We start from the raw sequence: 17,962 nt of genomic DNA, 5'->3' as shown, positions 1-17,962 counted from the left end.
AGTTGGAAACGCTGACATATACTTATGATCTACCTATGCCTAGAATGTCCATAATGTCCAGGTTTGAGGCAGAGTCTGTATTTAAATGTGTCACTGTGAATGACACGTGAATTTCTTTTAACAGGATTAAAACAAGATTTTCATTCTTGTTTAAAGTATGGACTTGAGGATAGTAATTATATGAGGATGTTATTAGGCTGAACTAATATCTCGTGTTAATATGGTTTGCTTTGAGAAGGGAATCTTACCAGTTTTGTGACTGGTAACATGGAGAGGAGAAATTCAATTTTTGGTAGCTTTGCACATTGGCATTACATTGTTTATGATGCACAAGGGGAAGGGTGTACTTTCACATTTGAAATTGTGCAGCTCAAACCTGTGAAACTTCTTCCAGGTAGAGAGAAGAATGACTTGAACAGCTAGGTCTAGCTAATCCATGTCATCTCTCTTATCTAGGTATTTACATCAGATGCTTCACCATGCTATCTTAGCTCCTCTAGTTATCTAGGAAACAGGTTCAATCCCTGCACTGATTCCAGTCTAAATCAATTTTAACTCCAATGAAGTCAATACAAGTTTCAAACCAGCATAAATAAGCAAAAGATGAGGTGCAATAAGTCATAGTGCTCTCCAGCAATAAAAGTGGAAGGAACTTTGCCTGATTGTGCCCTGGATTTTTATGTTCTATCCCTACCTCCCTCGAGTTTGTAAAAATGACGCCATAGCAAGAGGGGGGAAGTGAGTTATATTCCACTTTCCCACAATTTTGAGATAAAAATAAAACAGCAGCAAACAAGAATGTTTGGAATTCAGAAAAAGAAAATGTTTAATTTGCATATGTGCACAATGCCCTGCCTGCTATGCCTTACTAACAATTCAAAGCAATAACCAGGTGGCAAAAGAGCAGTTACAGTACATGCAAAAACAGCTGGGTGTGCATTAACATGATGAGATAGATATTAATACATTTGTCAAATAAATACACATATCTTTCACCTAAAGAACAAAACTTCAGAGACTATTGCAAAAGGAAAGGTACAATGAAACAATCAAAAGTGAGAGTGAAAACCGTAATACACGGGAACATGTAACCTTTTGGAGCCAAAAAACGGAAAGAGGCAAGTGGCTGATAGCCAGTAAGGACTAAATCCTGAAGTTCTTACTTAAGAAAAACTCCCATTGAAGTCCATGAGATTTCTGACTGAATAAGGACTGCAGGATTTGGGCCTTAGTTAATAGAAATGATGAATAGTTAGAAATGTGTTTACTAATCAATTTTAAACCACATATTTACTTATCGTGTAACTGAGGACAATAAAAGGTGGAAACATTAAAGCTTCATTCAAATAAAAAAAATTAAAATAAATATGATTATTTAGGAAAATCCGAGATCATGAATATCTACTGAAATCAAAACTGACACAATAAAAGTTAATAAATACTTTAAATAAACAATGCAAGAGTTTCATTTTAACCTATAAAATAACTATAGATTTTAAGGACTATAGAAATAAAAAGTAGAGGATGGGGGGTTGTTTTGTTTTTCAATAAGGGTAACATTTTCATCAGTCCCAGGAGTATCAGTCATTACAAGCTTACACACTTACTGTGTTCTTGGAATTGCTGAAGGAAAATTACATAATTAATATACATGTTGACTGTCAACTAAACAGGTCTATTTACTTCTCCTTTGTGCTCAATCCTGGGCTCAGTCACACTTACAGGCACTGGCCCGCATAGAGAGTGCCAGGCCAGAACTCCCCCAGACCTTCCTGGGGAATGTGCCCCTTCAGAGGGTGAATTATATAATTTCTTGTGTATCCAGTCAGCTCTGCCTCCTGCCCATCCCCTTTGGGGTATCTTGTATGCTGGGGATGATAGGAAGGAACAGTCCTTGCACCTGCAGGAGTGTAGGAGCTGCGATTGTATCCAACCATTGTACAGGGCCCCAGGAGCTGTAGGGAAGGCCCCTGGACTCTCTCCTCCCGCTTGTGTACCCCTGGGGCAGCTGGGCATACTCCGGCCTACTGCCAGATGAATGCATCTACACTATTTGGAGACTCCATAATATAGCAGTAGCAAATATTTGGTATTTTACAGTTACTATTTATATCCCTGTTCCTAAAGAAATGGGTTACACGTCCATGGCCCAATATGCCATTTCATGTTGAAGCAGAATAAGATTTTTATGTTTGATTCACCAGAATAACTATGGGGGGCACGGGGTGTAAATTTTCCATAGTTGCAAAAGAGGAGCTAAATCCATCCTCTGTGTAGGTAGCACCACTGAAGTCAGGAGGTGAATGAGGTGAGCAGGAATGATCCATGAGACTTGCAGATAAATACAGGAGCAAAGCATGTCCCCTACTCCTCTCCTGTGGTGCAAGGCCAAAACTGCAGACAAACCACCACTTCAGTCAGCATGTGGGGTGGTAGCACAGAGAAGCCACACAAGGGAACTCCACATACCTTGTGCACTGCAGGGCACTGAGGTGGGAAGATTCACAGAGAAGTTGGGTAAATTATGTAGATGCACTTGTCAAAACCCCTATGTAGGGAGCACATTGGAGGCTTCTGGCAATCACTATATCACAGAGACTGAAGAACAATAGAGTGGCTCACCGTTGCTATATGCATTTGGTTCATCTTATGGGAAGGATACCATCCCACAGCCCCTGTGCAGGACTGCAGCACAAAACCCAGTACTCGGGCTTTGTCTGGGGACAAGAATGTATTCTCTAATTATGGTTAACAAGATGTGTGTTCACCTCTTTGTTTAGTAACCCTTGGTATTTTAAGAAATATATTCCATTAGCAATCCATCTAGATTTCACAGAATCATAGGACTGGAAGGGACCTAGAGAGGTCATCTACTCCAGTCCCCTGCACTCATGGTAGGACTGAGTATTATCTACACCATCCCTGACAGGTATTTGTCTAACCTGCTCTTAAAAATCTCCAATGATGGAGAATCCACAACCTCCCCAGGCAATTTATTCCCATGTTTTATATATGTCGGCATCATTTTCTGGTGATGTGAAGACAGGACTAGGATCCAAGTACTTCAGAGATTCTAATCCAGCTCTACCACTAACCCACTAACTGTCCAAATCACTTCAGATCTGATGTTTCAGAGGTGCTGAGCAACCACACCACCTATTGATTTCAAGAGGAGTTGTGGGTGCTCAGCATCCTTAACCTCTGTATCTTAGTTTCTCCATCTATAAAATGGGGAGACAACCACTTATCCCTTGCAGTGTTGTGAGGATTAATTAGTTGTTGAATATTTTTAAACTGTAAAGTGCTATATATTGATGGTATATTATTTATGCCAATATTTGTAGGGACAAACTTAGCCTAGATGTACATAGGGTTTGTAAAAAGTGTGTTAAAATTAGGATAACGAGGTGGACGCATAGAAGAACCTCTGCCTGCACCTCAAGAGCATGACTGATGAGGGCTCCCTAGACCTACAAAGCAGATATGGCAAAATGGTATACAGGAAGATGAAGTAGTGGCCAACAGGTTGTGCCACAAAGGTCTGTTAAGACACCTACAGTTGTTTACATGTTCTGTGTGAACAGAGATAATATAAAGTTGAGCTAGGGACTTGCTTTTAAGACCAGTTTTACTGCTTCTATTTTCCACTGTGCCACCTTCAGGTGTTTTATGCAAATGACTTATGGTAATTCTTTGTGTATTATGAATACACAGAAAGCACATAGTAAGTTGGCTTTATGGTCCAAATAACCCATGCTTCTTATTTATCATGCATCAGGATACAATCAACTTCTTATCAGTCACTACTGAAAAGAACAAGCAAATTTTTGAAAAAATAAAAAGCACCTATAATTAACACTTCCTATGTTCACTTCTACAGCATTCATTAATCAGAACTATTTAAAAATACTTCTGGAAGTTTTCCTGTTTCTTTTCTTTAACGTGGAATTTACCAGTATTTCTTTGATATTTACTCATGCAGTTATTTACAAAGATGTGGTACAGGAAACATAGTGGAATTTACATCTACTACGGTACATTTATAAATGCTACTAGTGTTTACGCTTACACCACATGGAATTTATTGTGAAGCTCTTGGCTGGGCTAACAATGTAATTAAAGTGCAAATAAAGACAAAAACCATAAGCCAGGCAGATCCATTTTCATTGTTAACATTCAGAAACTTCACGAGTGTGGTAAGAAATGTCAGATCAAATAGGCTCAGGTCACAATCTTTTTTAAACATCTATCTCCCTGAGAAGATTTAAGGGAGGTAAACAAATGATATAGCCCTATTTCTTCAACTGGCTGATAATCACTGGAAAAGTAAGAACACTTCTCCAGCCTAGTTATTCAACAGTGCGAATACCTATGCATTTGGTTTTATGATATACTGTATAGCATGCATTTTGAGCTCATCTTCCATGCAGCTACAATAGGTCACTATCAGGAAACTGTATGAAGAACCATATATTTTCAGAAATGGATTCTACCTAGAATCACACAGTAGCATGGGTTTTAAAAACAGTTACAAACAGCATATTTTCTCTAGCAGACACTCATCTGCAAATGCTAACTTCCCCAAATAAAATTATATTTCATGTTTGTTGACATGCACAGCTTTTACTGTAGAAAAAAAGATTTTAGAATTGATCAGCTGAGCAAATGCTCTCTTCATTGCTGAGCATTATCCATTGCCAAACCAGCCATCATTCCTCCCCCAGTGTGTGCAGCAGGTGCTTTATAGTCACTGAACTGTCAGGGATGCTGTAGGTACAGAAAATCAGAGTGCCTTTCTCAGGAGACAATGTGCTAAATGACCAAGTATCTCACTCATGATATGTTCATGACTCTGGGCCAGCCAATCCTGAATACAGCTCCTAAACTCAGATATTCCAGCTGATGCTCCCATGGCCTGCAACTATTAACATAATTCATTATTTTCCATGCTGTAAAACTCCTCATCATGTATTGGTGAAAACAATATTTACAAAGTTAAGTTAGTTAATTTGTAGCATGTAAAACCTTCCACCTTAGAAAAGGCTGATAACATATTTTAAAACCTTAATATTCTATAAATGAAAACATCTAATTTATAACAACTACTTTAAACAGCATATGCTGTAGCTAAAGTTCTTAGATATTATCCTGCTATCACTGCAGGTTAGTAAATGACTCTTAAGCGCCTATTGTTTGCAATGAATACACGATAATGAGAGTGGATTAATCCAATGAATGCCTCAATAGATACACATTTGATAAGGAAGCTGTGCCAGATCAATGCCATCTGCATTTGTCCATTTATTCTAATCTAACAGAATACGGTACCTACATTTAAATGTGTCCCCTTCTCTGCCCTGTTAGGATGGCTGCAGTGAGTAGCTATTCTCATGAAAGGCTTCTGTTTTCTATTAGATGCATAGTCCCTTTGGCAAAACATTATCTTTGCAAAATAACAATCATTTAACCCTCAAGTATGAAGCATTTTGTCTTTCACCTCCAGGAGCTGATTTTCCTTGTCTGAGAGGGAATTTCTGTGAGGCTCTGTCTCCCTTATTGGAAAAGAGAGTTTGCAATCTTCTCAATCTGTCCCCTTGTGTTCTGTAGGGCATGGCATGCATAATTGTGTTCATTACACTAAAACTCTGTCAACTCTGGGACGAAGCTCATTCTTCAGGCAGGGAGTCTGGGTTCAATCTTTAGGGATAACTCATACAGAGTATCCTCATCTATGATGAGGGTCTTGTCGAGTAAGTAATGAGTGACCTGCAATACAGAAAACAATTGCAATGTATAATTTTGAAACTGAACAGATTGTATATTTTTAATTGAATTTCTCTATTCTCCCCTTTCCCATAACAGCCAGTTACCAGCTTCAGGCCATTTCAGACAGATGTTGGAATCATCTCTCGTGTTCTGTTTTCTTGGTGAAGTGGAATAGCGAAATATATTTGGTACAAAGTATTCAAGTTGTTTAAAAATACCTCTCTGTCAGTAAGGGGCAAATCCTTAGTCTAGTGTCCAACCCACGTAGCTGTTCTGGGAACTAGGGAAATGTGGGAGTGAGGGGGAGGAATCTTCCCTTAAGACCACAGAGATCTATGCAGCAGCATCAGACGGTCAAGCTGTACCTCATCATCACCTACTTCCTGTGTGCTGGCATCCTTTGTGGAGCAGAGTTCCATACTGTGCAGGGGTATGGAACTCGGTGGCACCCTAAATCCTGCCCCTCTGACACAGCAGAACTGCACTGACTCCTCTGCCAGGAGGGTGCCACCCTTGTTGCAGAGGTGGAGGCAAGATTTGCCTTCATGTGCAAAGTCTGAGAAGAGAACGTTACACTATCAGCTTATCACAAGCCAAAGTACCAGGACAAACTCCACTGTTTGCCTCCCACTGTTACTGCAGGGAAAGGAAAGATATTAGTTTTAGCTTTGGGCCCATCTGTGTATTTTTTTGTTGATAGTAGGAATAGCCTTCATCATAGTGCCTGTGATCAGCACCACATAGAACTGTACCTTTTGTTGATGTTCTATACGATAGGAGGTCTGCTGGAACTGGCGTATCTCCCTGATAATATGTGATATCTATCAAAGGAATACATTGATATAAGAAAATGTTCTACTTATGGTCTGCGCTGTAACTTGAACATATTGGCTTCAGTGAAGCTATGCCAGGAATGAATTTGGTGCAAAATGATGCAACTTATCCTGGGGGCCAGGGCTTTGTGCTTGTGGCTTTGAGGGGGAGCCTTTACCTTCCCAAATCAGCCAGACTATTGAACTGTCTCAGATGGATCACCTTGTCCCTTCTTTCTTTACTCTGATACCCTCCCTTTTTTTCCCTCAGGTGACTTCTGCAATGTGCAGTCACGAACATGTCATTAAACTACTGTCAGCAGAGCAGCTGGTGACAATATTTCTCCAAGCCCGGCCTCTGAGGAGCTCCGAACAACAACATAGTTTGGAAGGCAGAGAGAATCAACCTTTAAATGCTTTTTCACTTCCTTGGGGAGCCAGAGTCCTAAACACACTCTAAAATGACCCCTTCTGAGTGTTGCTGCCTGATGAATTATGGTACCAGGTTGGCTACATTTTTTTAACCATTTATTAATCCCTGCAAGACTAGACCAGCTGTTTTTCTTCCTGAAATTTTCAGCTGACCAAACTGAAAGCTAAATTGCAATACTCTTTGGCTTGCCAGCAGGTGGTGAAAGAAGACTGTCCCTGGATTCAAATGCAAAAGATTGTTTTCAAGCTTCTATTTTGTATTATGCAAATATATTGTGTAATCTTGCAATTTGAATTCAAAGAAGTCCTAAGTAAATCACTATTAAACTTGTGCACCTAAAATCCTCTAGTGGAAACATGTAAGAAAATAAAAATTACCATTCTCATTTTGGAAAAATTGACAAGGCCTTCCTCAGTGAAGTTTGGTGTTCCTTCTTCAATAAATGCTAGATCTGTCAAGTACATTCCAAGATAGGGAACTGCAGGGGGATTACAACTGCAGGATGAGAAATTAACTATATTTTACTAGGATTTAATTTACAGACTGTTCTTTTTATGCATTATACAAACTTCTACTTTTTTTTTATTACTTAAAATACTTTTACAAGTTGGGTCAAATTAACAGGTTAGTGTAAGTGGAGCAGATGCTCTGGCTTTACTGAGTTGTACCCACGTCTACCAGAGACAAATTTGGCAGGTTGTGTCAAATATCGAACTTTAAACTATGAGAGAAACAATTATAACATTTAGTAAAAGCCACAATGATAACACCATGGAGAAAATGGGAAGGCATTGGAGTATGCTCTCAAACATGTTTCAATCCCAGCTGACAGAAAATCTCAGAAATAAATCCAATGCACAGCTGAAAATACTTTGGGGTGCATGCCTCCAAGGCTTCCCTAAGCTTCTGAAGTACTGTTAAGTATTTTAGTATCAGCAATACATTGTATATACTGTATAGTTCATGTTAAGTAATATGTTAGGATCTTTACAATGCTTGTTTTGTAAACGTTTAAGATGTTATGTGGTTGAAAACACTCAGATTTCCTAACTTTGGAAATTCTCCTAGGGAACAGACGACTTGTTAAAATTTTCCACTCTGAGAGTGTGTGCTGCAAAGAGGACAATTCTGCTGGGGAACTTTTCTAGTTACGTTTTCACCTTAGTCCAACTTCCTGCTGACTTCAAGATTATTATATCAAATTATACTCTGCATGGTTAAAAAAAATAAATAATTACCAATAAAGTTATTAGCTAGATTAATTTAGAAGTATATATGGGCCAGTTAGCCAGATGTTATAAGTAAAAACAACTTTTTCTCTTTTAAAACAAGTATGTCTGATTCCCTGACAATAGTCTTCTGCAAACCAAGCATGGGCATTACACACTGAACCTTGTCTGTTTTTTTAAATATACACTATATAAACAGTAGTTTAATTCCTGAATGCTCTCTCAAGATGATTCAACACAGTTACTGTCAATCAGCCTGGGAGATCCCTTTTCCAGATACAGCTCTTGGAATGAGTTGCTGTTGTGTTTGGTCGAACTTGGAGATAACAAATCTGGAATGAGAGCTCTTTGGAGCCAGTTATGTTGAACTTTGGGACTATTAATATCAAATAGGCACTATCAGAACTGAGTAAAATGTTTTTGATTAAAAGAACCTTTATTTATAAAGCGGGTCTTACACTTATTGAAAAAGTTTATCAGTATAAGGAAAGCCCCCCAACAGTGAGCATTTCTTACAAAATACTAGTTTAATTTGCTCTGGTAATTCCCCAGAGGTAACATATTACTCTATAAGAGGCACCGAATTACAGTATATTCAGCAAAACAGTGGTTTCCAAATAGAATAAAGCTAGCTTTACAGAGGTTATTCAGTAAAAATATTGTCCAATATAATTTTCATTATAAAAGCTAAACTGAAAGCCAACTCTTATCTTTAATAAGTGCTATCCAATATTCTTAACAAAATACAACTATATTGTGAATTTAAGAAAACATACTTTTTGAGTGTTTCTCTAAGGTTTTTAAATCTTCCCTCTGATGATACAGTCTTCTGAAGTTTGTCCATGAGAGCTTTTGTCTAGAAAAAGAAAAAATTACAAGTGTCACCCTGTGTGAAAACTGACTATGGTATTGTGGTAAAATTTTCAAAAGCACTTATGAAAATAGCACATCTGAAAACAGAGGACTTAAAAAATTAGGAGTCAACTCCCATAGACTTCAATAAATTTAGGCTCCTGAGTGACTAAATGGGAATTAGGGGGGGCTTGAAAATTTTACCCATAGTGGCTTGAGGAATGTACCGCATACTCAAATGATTTTTGCCCAGCAAGTTCAAAAAGAATAGGACCATTAAACTAATATTCAGTTGCACTGCACAAGAGGATATTTGGGGCCCAACCCTATGAGATGCTGCATGTCCCCAACTTCCACTGAAATCAGTGTGAATTGAGGATGTTCAGCGCCTCTCAGGAAGCACTCAGAACTATGAAGGACAAGCCAGTAGCTAGTATGTGGGTGAAGAAGAAAGCTGAAGTCAGAAAAGAGGAAAAACAAGAAGGAAGCACAACAAAGGAGTAAACTAAGTTTGGGACTACTCACAAGCTTAACATTAAGCATGTTTATACATCTTTGCAGAACTGGACTATAAATTGATTAGTGATCACCAAATTATGATTCCCAAAAGAGGCTGGAAAATATTTTTTGGGAAAACACAGAGGAGTGAAATTTCAAAGTTATTTAACTCTAAGAACGTTTGCCTCCAACTCACTGGTAGAAGCTGAACTCACATTCAGCTGAGATATTAGTATTGTTTTAAAAGAACACTATCAAGTTAAAATTATATTCAGACACTTCCATTACCTATTATTTATAACACCTTATCTTAGTTTATCTAAGAATTCATTTTTCACGATTTATCACTATCTAGAGACTTGCCACAGGTTGGAAAATGGAGAGGCTGGTCACATTTGCTCTTGACTCAGAATTTCTAATCAACAGAAAACCCTAGGCAGTCTCAGCCAACTTTACTTTCTTGTTCTCCTGCATGAACATGACATTTATACAATGTTCAGTTTGACAGCACTTCAGAGGTACAAGGGAACGTTTATTCATTTTTTAAAAATTAACACTAGAGTTTTAAAAAAAACCATGGAAACATTTTGTTAGTATTAAGCTTTTATTAAAGTAGTGGGTTGGGTGGGTTTTTTGTTTGCTTTTTAAAGAAAAGAAGATGGACCCAGTGGGGGAATGGCCGAAATTAGGGTGAATAGTGGAAGCATATTCCCTAAACAGCCTCCAGTGTGGGACTGCTTTAGGGCCCTTTGCAGAGATTAAAGCTGCCTTCCCTTGATGGAAAAATCCAGAAGAGGATATGCAGTTGTACATCCCTGCCCTCCCGCAGCTGAATCAGACCAGACGGTGCAGGCAGGGACATTTTGCACTCTCTTGAGTTACCAGCGTGAGGTTTGTCCCAGGAGTGTTGCTTTAACATGGTAAGGTTCCATATTTCTGACTTCACTAGGTCAGTTGCTCTTGTGCACTAGTTTAAACTGTCACTAGTTTTAAAAAAAAAAAAAAAGAAAAAGCAGAAGAAGACCACTACTCCAGAAGGATTCATTGCTCATTGAGAACAGTTGAACTGATTTCTTCCAGAGTATTTTAAAATGCAGAAACAATGTTCTGCTGTAAAAAAATAAAATAAAATGGTATTTTAGACTTCATTCAGTATAGAACATAAAACATGGAAATTGTCTCTATTTGTCCAGGCCAGCTTCTTTCTTATGTCACTGGTTTTCTTGGGGTATGTCTACATTGCAATGTAAGCTCAGGGTTAGTAGAACTTGAGTTAGCAGACCCTGGGTTTGTTAACCTATCTACACTCATTTGTAATCACAGGTTAGGAACTGCTGAAGCCAAACATGGGACCTAGCATCTACACTGCATTTTGCAGGCCCGAGTCCAACCCCCCGCCCCATATCCCAGACTTCCTAGCGCTCTCTCAAAATGTGGCTACTGTAGCCCTTTGTTCATGGTGTATTGTGGGAAAATGTGACTGTCCAGAGGACAAAGAAAGTCGGTCATGGCATTGTGGGATACTTTTGGCAGAGTCCCAGAGTACGAGTCTATTGGGCTGCGATTACAAGGCAAAGTAGTAAGGCTTGAACCCTGGGTCCCAGCTTGATTGAGACTTGGACCCTCCACCTCATGGGGTCCTGGGACTCTGGGTCTGAGCTCTGGGTTAGCATAATTTGTGTGTAGATGCAAGGGGGTTTAGGCTTGAGCCTGAGTTCGAACCCTGGGATTATACTGCAGTGCAGACATACCCTTGTTGGAAGTCTCAGCCAAGAGACCAAAGGCTGAATGTGCAAAGAAGGTATGTTTACACTGCAATAAAAGACCTGCGGCCAGCCTGGGTCAGCTTACTCAGGTTGGCAGGGCTCAAGCTAAGGGGCTATAAAATTGCAGTGTAGACATTTGAGCCTGGGCTCCGTGGGACGCCATGAGGCAAGGGTGGGTGAGGTGTCCCAAGGCCTGGACTCCAGCCCAACCCCAGACATCTACACTGCAATTTTATATTCCTGCAGCCCGAGCCCCACAAACCTGAGTCAGCTGACACAGGCCAGCTGTGGCTGTGCCATGGGTCTTTTATCACACGGTATACATAACCACAGAGAGACTTATCCCCTCAGTTTCAGTCTTCAGGAGCACCTTTCATGAATTCTTAAAGTATCTTCAAAATTAATTAGGCCTAGATCCTCAAAAGGTATTTAGATGTCTAACTCCCAATTGGAGTTAGGTGCCTGTATACCTAGGGTGACCAGATAGCAAGTGTGAAAGATCAGGATGGGGTGGAGGGGATAATAGATGCCTATATAAGAAAAAGCCCCAAATATCGGGACTGTCCCTATAAAATCGGGACATCTGGTCACCCTATATATACCTGAGGATCTGGGCCTTAAACCATTTAAAAAAAAATAAACCAAAGAAAATTATTTTCTAAGGACAACAGCACATGACATTGGGATTATATCTAAGAACTCAAAAGAAAAACGAAAATCATTTTATGTTACTGGACAGCATTTTTTATCCCACCACAATGCTATCCTTATTCCAAATTAATGTATAGCTAAATGTTCATATCTGAATGAAGTCAATCTAAAAAATACAGCATTTAGTTTCGTTAAATATTTCAATTCAATATTTTAGGGTCAAATTTTGCCTTCAGCTATATGCACATGCAATTTCCAATTAAGTCAATTAATCCTGAAGATATTTAATTAATGATACAGAAATTGAAAATGAGTGAACTATACAAACGTTTGAAATGAAATAATAATGTCCCCTGAAGCCCTTAATGATCAGATTATTCTTAAACTTTAAATATATCTGGTTAGAATGTAGTTATCTGGGCCTCTTTATTATCTAGGTAAGGCATCAACAAATGAAATGCTACAGCCATATTTGTAGAAATATCTTGCTCACCTGTTTAGAAACTTTAGCCCAGGTTTTCTTCAGTCTGTAGATTGCACTTCTGTTGAAGGCTGATGTAATTTCTAACACACCATTGTAGTTGTGCATACATCGACAAATATCTGCCACTGCCACCCACTTCTCAATTGAGTTAGCACGGGAACCAACATCAGCATAGTTCATAATTTGCGAGGCAACAAGGTTACTCATCTGACCAAATAAAAAAAGCCAAAAATCCTAAAATATTTAAATATAAGCACTTGCAAACAACATTATTTAACAAATAGGGGAGAAAACTAAATGAGGTGGCAGTGATTGTAGCTCTTAAGTAGTAAGGCTGAGAAAAATGTATGTTGAAAACACTGCCAGAGGACAGGGGAGAAGAACAGTGAACTAAGGGGAGGGTAACAAATGCAGCAAAACAATCCGTAAATAATGACTCAAAGCCAGCAGTAATGTTGCTACTGGTGATGGCTCTTAGTAACATGTAAGAAAAAAAGTCAAGGGTAAGAGTATAGGTGGAGACTCAAGCAATAAAACAGAAGATGATAGTTAACTGGCATTGTTATAGTTTCATCCTCTAAAGAGAGAACTTAAATTTTTTCTGTAAGCAGTAGGAGATTTCAGCATAGTTCAAAAGGTTCTAATCCATTAAATTCCTATTGAACTGCTGACTAGCAATTCTTTACATGCTTTCTTGGTTTATAAGGTTAATCACAAAGAAGCTGTAACATTCAGTCACTACTAGATCAGAAATTATATCACAATGTAGAGACAGACATTTATATTTCAGAGGTCTTATACGATGTCAGAAGAGTTCCTAAAAGGCATTCTCCATGTTTATGGTTACTTACATCATTAAAATGTTGGCTGGTTTTCATAATGTATGGAGTTCTTTCATTTTTATCCAATTTCATCCAGCCTTGCCCAAGAAATTCTCTGGAAATCAAGGTTAAAAAAAAAATGAAAAAAAGTAATCTATAAATGCAGTACAAAGCCTGGTTAGCCCAAATGGATTTCAATACATCTAGTTCTGCTGGACACTTAATATAATTTCCACTGTAATTGTAGCATTTCACTGTGCCATTGCTAGAACACTGTACAGCTGTGAACATTGTTAAGGATTTTAAGTTTGCTTTCCGTTTTTTCTGTTCCCTGTATTCCCAATTTTCAACAGCATGACCCTATTTGAAACTATTACTTAAATACAGCACCAGGAGCTGACAAGATGAGACTGACGTATGGAGGGGGCTGAGTTGACATTCACTTCCCCAGAGACTGTGCACTTCCCCACTATGCTCAGCCTTCACTAGCCCAAAACCTGAGATTGTAGGTTTGTTCTTAATTCTCCAGGGGCTCTCAAATGGCAGCAAACAGTGACATATTAATGTAAGATTAAAGCCTCAAAGAAAGACTGAGTAGGAATACGTAATTCTATAGGAAATGTATTGCATGGTGCTCATACAGCACGCAAATCACAGAGACAGAGATGCTACTGCTCTTAATGTTCTTGAACTCAGTCTTTCATAACATAAATGGACTATCAGAGATCCTAAGCAGCAACAAACAAGCCTAAGGATACTCATCAATTATATATGCAAACCTTTTTACAGGGATATCAATAGCATGAATCAGTATAGTGCCTAAAACTACTAGTCAGAAAGATTCTTAGAATATTCACTTTGATCATCCTTGGGAGAACACTTACTCATAGGGTATGCTTCTGAAAACTATATGATCTAAGAGAGTTATTTGCTCTGCAAGCTCCATGGCTGACAAGGTTTCAAAGCACTCCGGTTTTGGACATTCTGACTGCAAAAATAAAAAGTACAAGAACAGTCAATGATTTCTGTTTACAACCAATTTGTTTCCAAAACACAAGATATTAATTAGCTTTATATGCATTTTAAACCACAAATTACTACACAACTTCTAGACTACCGAAGAAAAGAAATAGGGCAGAAAAAACACTAACAGCATGAAGTCCAATCTATGGAGTCTGCACCTACTGCATTTTCTATGTGCCTCAGTTTGCACCAGTGCACCTACGGGGCAAATGAAAACATGTTGTGGACAGATAATGGCTGTAGTTGAGGATGGGCCTCCTTACAGAAGGCTAGAAGTGGGTTCTAAGCAGCCATTTGATCATGGAGAGATGATACACACCTGAGGCAGCCTGTGATGAGAAGGCATAAGGGCTGCCTCTTGCTCAGGTGTTTCACTGCCTCATATAAATGCACGTCTCCCCCATTTTGAGCCAGCACAGGATCTGTTTCCAGGAATGTTAGCAATCACCAATTCATAAGCAAGTCTAGAAGCTCTGACAAGCTCTCCTTTGTTTTTGTTTTGAACACTTATTTTCTCTTCAATTTTAAACATTAAAATTTATGTAGCAGATCTCAAGTGCAGATATAAAGGAACAGTAATTTGGTAGAAATATGGCAGTAAGGTTGCAGTTGAGTACATTTTAGTGATTTACACAGATTTCATAACCTTCTAAATTATCTGATGCATAAATCTTTGGATGAACTCACCATTTGAATTATATCCTCTATTTTTAAGTGGGTATCATCTTGATCATCCTGAGAAAGAGCCCTGAAAAATTAAGTGGCAGAACATCCTATATAAAGAAAATTATCTATGGTTATGAGAATATTTTAGCACAGTTCATTGACCACATTAATCTAAAATAAATGCAAAAGCTGCAATTGAAAGCCCCATTTTAAAACAATCCTGTACCTAACAGTTTTATTTTTGGTTGCAGAAAACAGCTGTGGAATAATGTACAGGCCAGCAGTGTGAGTGAAAATGCTAAATTGCTATCCCTGGAGAATTTAATCCTCTCTCTCCCAAGAACAGTTACAACATGGATGGCAGCAACACAGTGACCACCATGTTGTCCCACTAATATGTCTGAACTCTTACTTGAAGGACCACCTGCAGTACTGATCATGTTGTGCAGTTTCCAAGTTCTTTTTGTCCCTGACTTCGGTGCTGAGGAATGCCAAAGAGGAGGCCAATTGCAAAAGCTCTTCACTGGGAACTGGACTAGGCTTAGAAAAATAGTTTTACACAAAACACCAATCTGACATTTTATGCAGAGGCAAATTAAGATTTATTAGGGCCCTGGGCACAAAGAACTTTTGTGGGCAGCTCACCATTATCCCTGGATCCCATGGACTCCCCACCACACATCACCTCTGGGCTCCCTAGGCTTCCCCCCGCCCCAGGGCCCGCTGCCTCCCCTTACTCCTAATTTGTATTGAAAGAGGTGTCAGGGCTGAGCTCCAGCAATCCCTGGCACACATTAAGCCCTGGCTGGGTGTCCAGAGAGTGATGGCTGCTGGCTGGGTGCTTAACTCTGCAGGCAGTGTTGCCACCAGCAGAAGTGGAGAGGTAAGGGTAGCATGGCATATGGTGTACTGACACCCTTACTTTGTGCTGCACTGTGCCCCATGTCCCTAACTCCTGCACTGTGCCCCCTGCACCCCATAACCCCTCTACTCCCCTTCTGCGCCCACGTGGGGAAACTTACCTGGATCCATGGAGTGGCTGGCACTGCTGCTTGATCTCCCCGCAAACGCTGTTCCTCAATACCCCTGTAGGAGTGTTGAGGGGGTGGGAGCGGGGGGTAACAACAGGGCTCCCTGCATGCAGTCCACTTTCTGCACCTGGGATGCGTAAGAGGCGGGCAGGTGAGCAGCAGCTTCTGATACTCGCTTCACAGCACAGCCCACGTGGGGAAAGTGACCTGGATGCATGGAGTGCTTGGTGTTGCTCCTCGCTCCCCCACTCACAGGAGGAACACTGCAGGGAGCGAGCATTATCTGTGCAACACCACTTGCCCCACCCCTTGTTCCTACACCATGAGGAAGCAGGGAGAAATCTGGGTGCCCCCACACACATGACCTCTGTGAGTTTGCAGTACTCTCCTGCCAGCTGGCAGCACACAACTCTGCACTACTGTACGGCATTTCCCTGACCACAGCCCCCTGAGCAGTCACCTGGGTGGCCTACCCCAAGGCTAGCCCTGGAGCCACCCAGGGAGCCCGGGCTGCTGTGGGGAGCCCTTTACGCTCCAGCTGCCCTGGGTGGCATGCCCCAGGGGCTGGGGACATGGGCCGGGGGCTGCTCTCGGGGCCCCCAGGCCTCTGCCCAAGGCAGGTGGAGGGTCTGGGGCTTCTCACAGCAACCCAGGCTCCTTGGACAGCTCTTACCATGGCTCAACTCCAGCTTCTGGCCTGGGCCGGGCCTCAGGGGGAAAAAGGAGAAACAGGGGACGGAGCCACAGTTCTGGCACCAGTGACCCCTCATGTACACACTTCTACCCAGATTCTGGCGCTCCTGCAGGTGGGCCCAAATTGGCTGGGGCCCCTGGGCATGGGCCCGTGTGTTAATCAACCACTGATTTTATGGTAAAAACATTTGATCACTAACTCCATTAGCTGAATTAGCATTGCATAAAGGTGAAAAACTACATCCCACTGCCAATAATCTGAGTCCCCCAGACCTCCTCTCCATTTTTATTATTGCTGCTATTATTCAGAGTAAGACTCCCATCACTGTAGTATCTGGGTGCATAACTCGAATACACTCTCTTCTCACGCTGTGTCATTTCTGTTTTGGTTGCTGGCATTTTGAGCCAGAGCTCTGTCTTACTATGAACAGCATCAAGGTCAATGGTATCTCGATCTTGGTTGTGGGCGCTACATGTTACTGTAATACAAATAATTAATAATAACCCCTCCTCAATTTACAGTGCAAATGTAATGTGCCATTAAAATGTAAATAGCTTGGAATTTAACTGGTACTTAATGTAATAAACCTATCAGCACGTGGCCATATCAGAAGTGTCATAGGAACAGCTTTTTCCTTTACCAGATGGGGAAAGGGTTAAAAGAAAAGAATGATAATGTTTGGGGATTTTAGATATGATTGTAAGAGCTGGAATATGTACTATGTGGGTGGGGAGGAAGTGTTGGTGCTTAGTACACTACGTTCTTCTCTGGTAGGCTGTTGTTTCCTTTTAGCTTGCCAAATTGGAGGTGGACTAGGCTAAAACGGAATGTGGATACATGAAGAAAATAAAACATGTTATACTACTCAAGAATGCATCTTTCCTGAGTCACAACCTGCACTTTGGGCCCCTCCAATCCTCACAAAATTACCTTTTCTTCAGAGCAAGTGGAAACACTCCCATGTCTAATGGGTATGCCATCCAAAGTCTTAAGTCTTATTTTGTTCTTCAGGAGAATTCTCAATACCTTCCTCAGAGAATACCAGTGTGGGTGTCTTGCAGATGGACAGGTCTGTTCAATGCTAAGCAGCTGACTTTGTGCTTGATCCCATATGGTGCTGAGTAGTGCTGACCATCCTTAACTCCCATCATGTCTCAGAAGGTGTTCACTAACCTTAGAAGGATCAGGCCTTTATTTGCAGCAGAGACCTGAATAAAATACTCAGCTTGTTGATAC

The 17,962-nt window shown here is 40.3% G+C and overlaps 1 protein-coding gene across 2 annotated transcripts in view; it reads right to left on the bottom strand.

The window, feature by feature from the left end:
* Window positions 1-859: 859 nt before the first annotated feature.
* Window positions 860-17,962, bottom strand: part of RASGRF2 (Ras protein specific guanine nucleotide releasing factor 2) — a 205,917-nt gene continuing 188,814 nt past the window's right edge. For both annotated transcript variants that reach the window (XM_077817129.1, XM_077817130.1), the window contains exons 20-27: window positions 15,023-15,083; window positions 14,197-14,300; window positions 13,343-13,427; window positions 12,501-12,698; window positions 9,017-9,096; window positions 7,389-7,506; window positions 6,519-6,587; window positions 860-5,766 (exon numbers count right to left, since the gene is read on the bottom strand). In XM_077817129.1, coding sequence (XP_077673255.1) covers window positions 5,674-5,766; window positions 6,519-6,587; window positions 7,389-7,506; window positions 9,017-9,096; window positions 12,501-12,698; window positions 13,343-13,427; window positions 14,197-14,300; window positions 15,023-15,083 — 808 coding nt within the window. In that variant the 3' untranslated portion in view covers window positions 860-5,673. The remainder of the gene's footprint in view (window positions 5,767-6,518; window positions 6,588-7,388; window positions 7,507-9,016; window positions 9,097-12,500; window positions 12,699-13,342; window positions 13,428-14,196; window positions 14,301-15,022; window positions 15,084-17,962) is intronic.

The sequence above is a fragment of the Eretmochelys imbricata genome, chromosome 5 (genome assembly GCF_965152235.1).
Source record: "Eretmochelys imbricata isolate rEreImb1 chromosome 5, rEreImb1.hap1, whole genome shotgun sequence".
Taxonomy (NCBI): Eukaryota; Metazoa; Chordata; order Testudines; family Cheloniidae; genus Eretmochelys; species Eretmochelys imbricata.
This window is presented reverse-complemented; position numbering and strand designations above follow the sequence as displayed.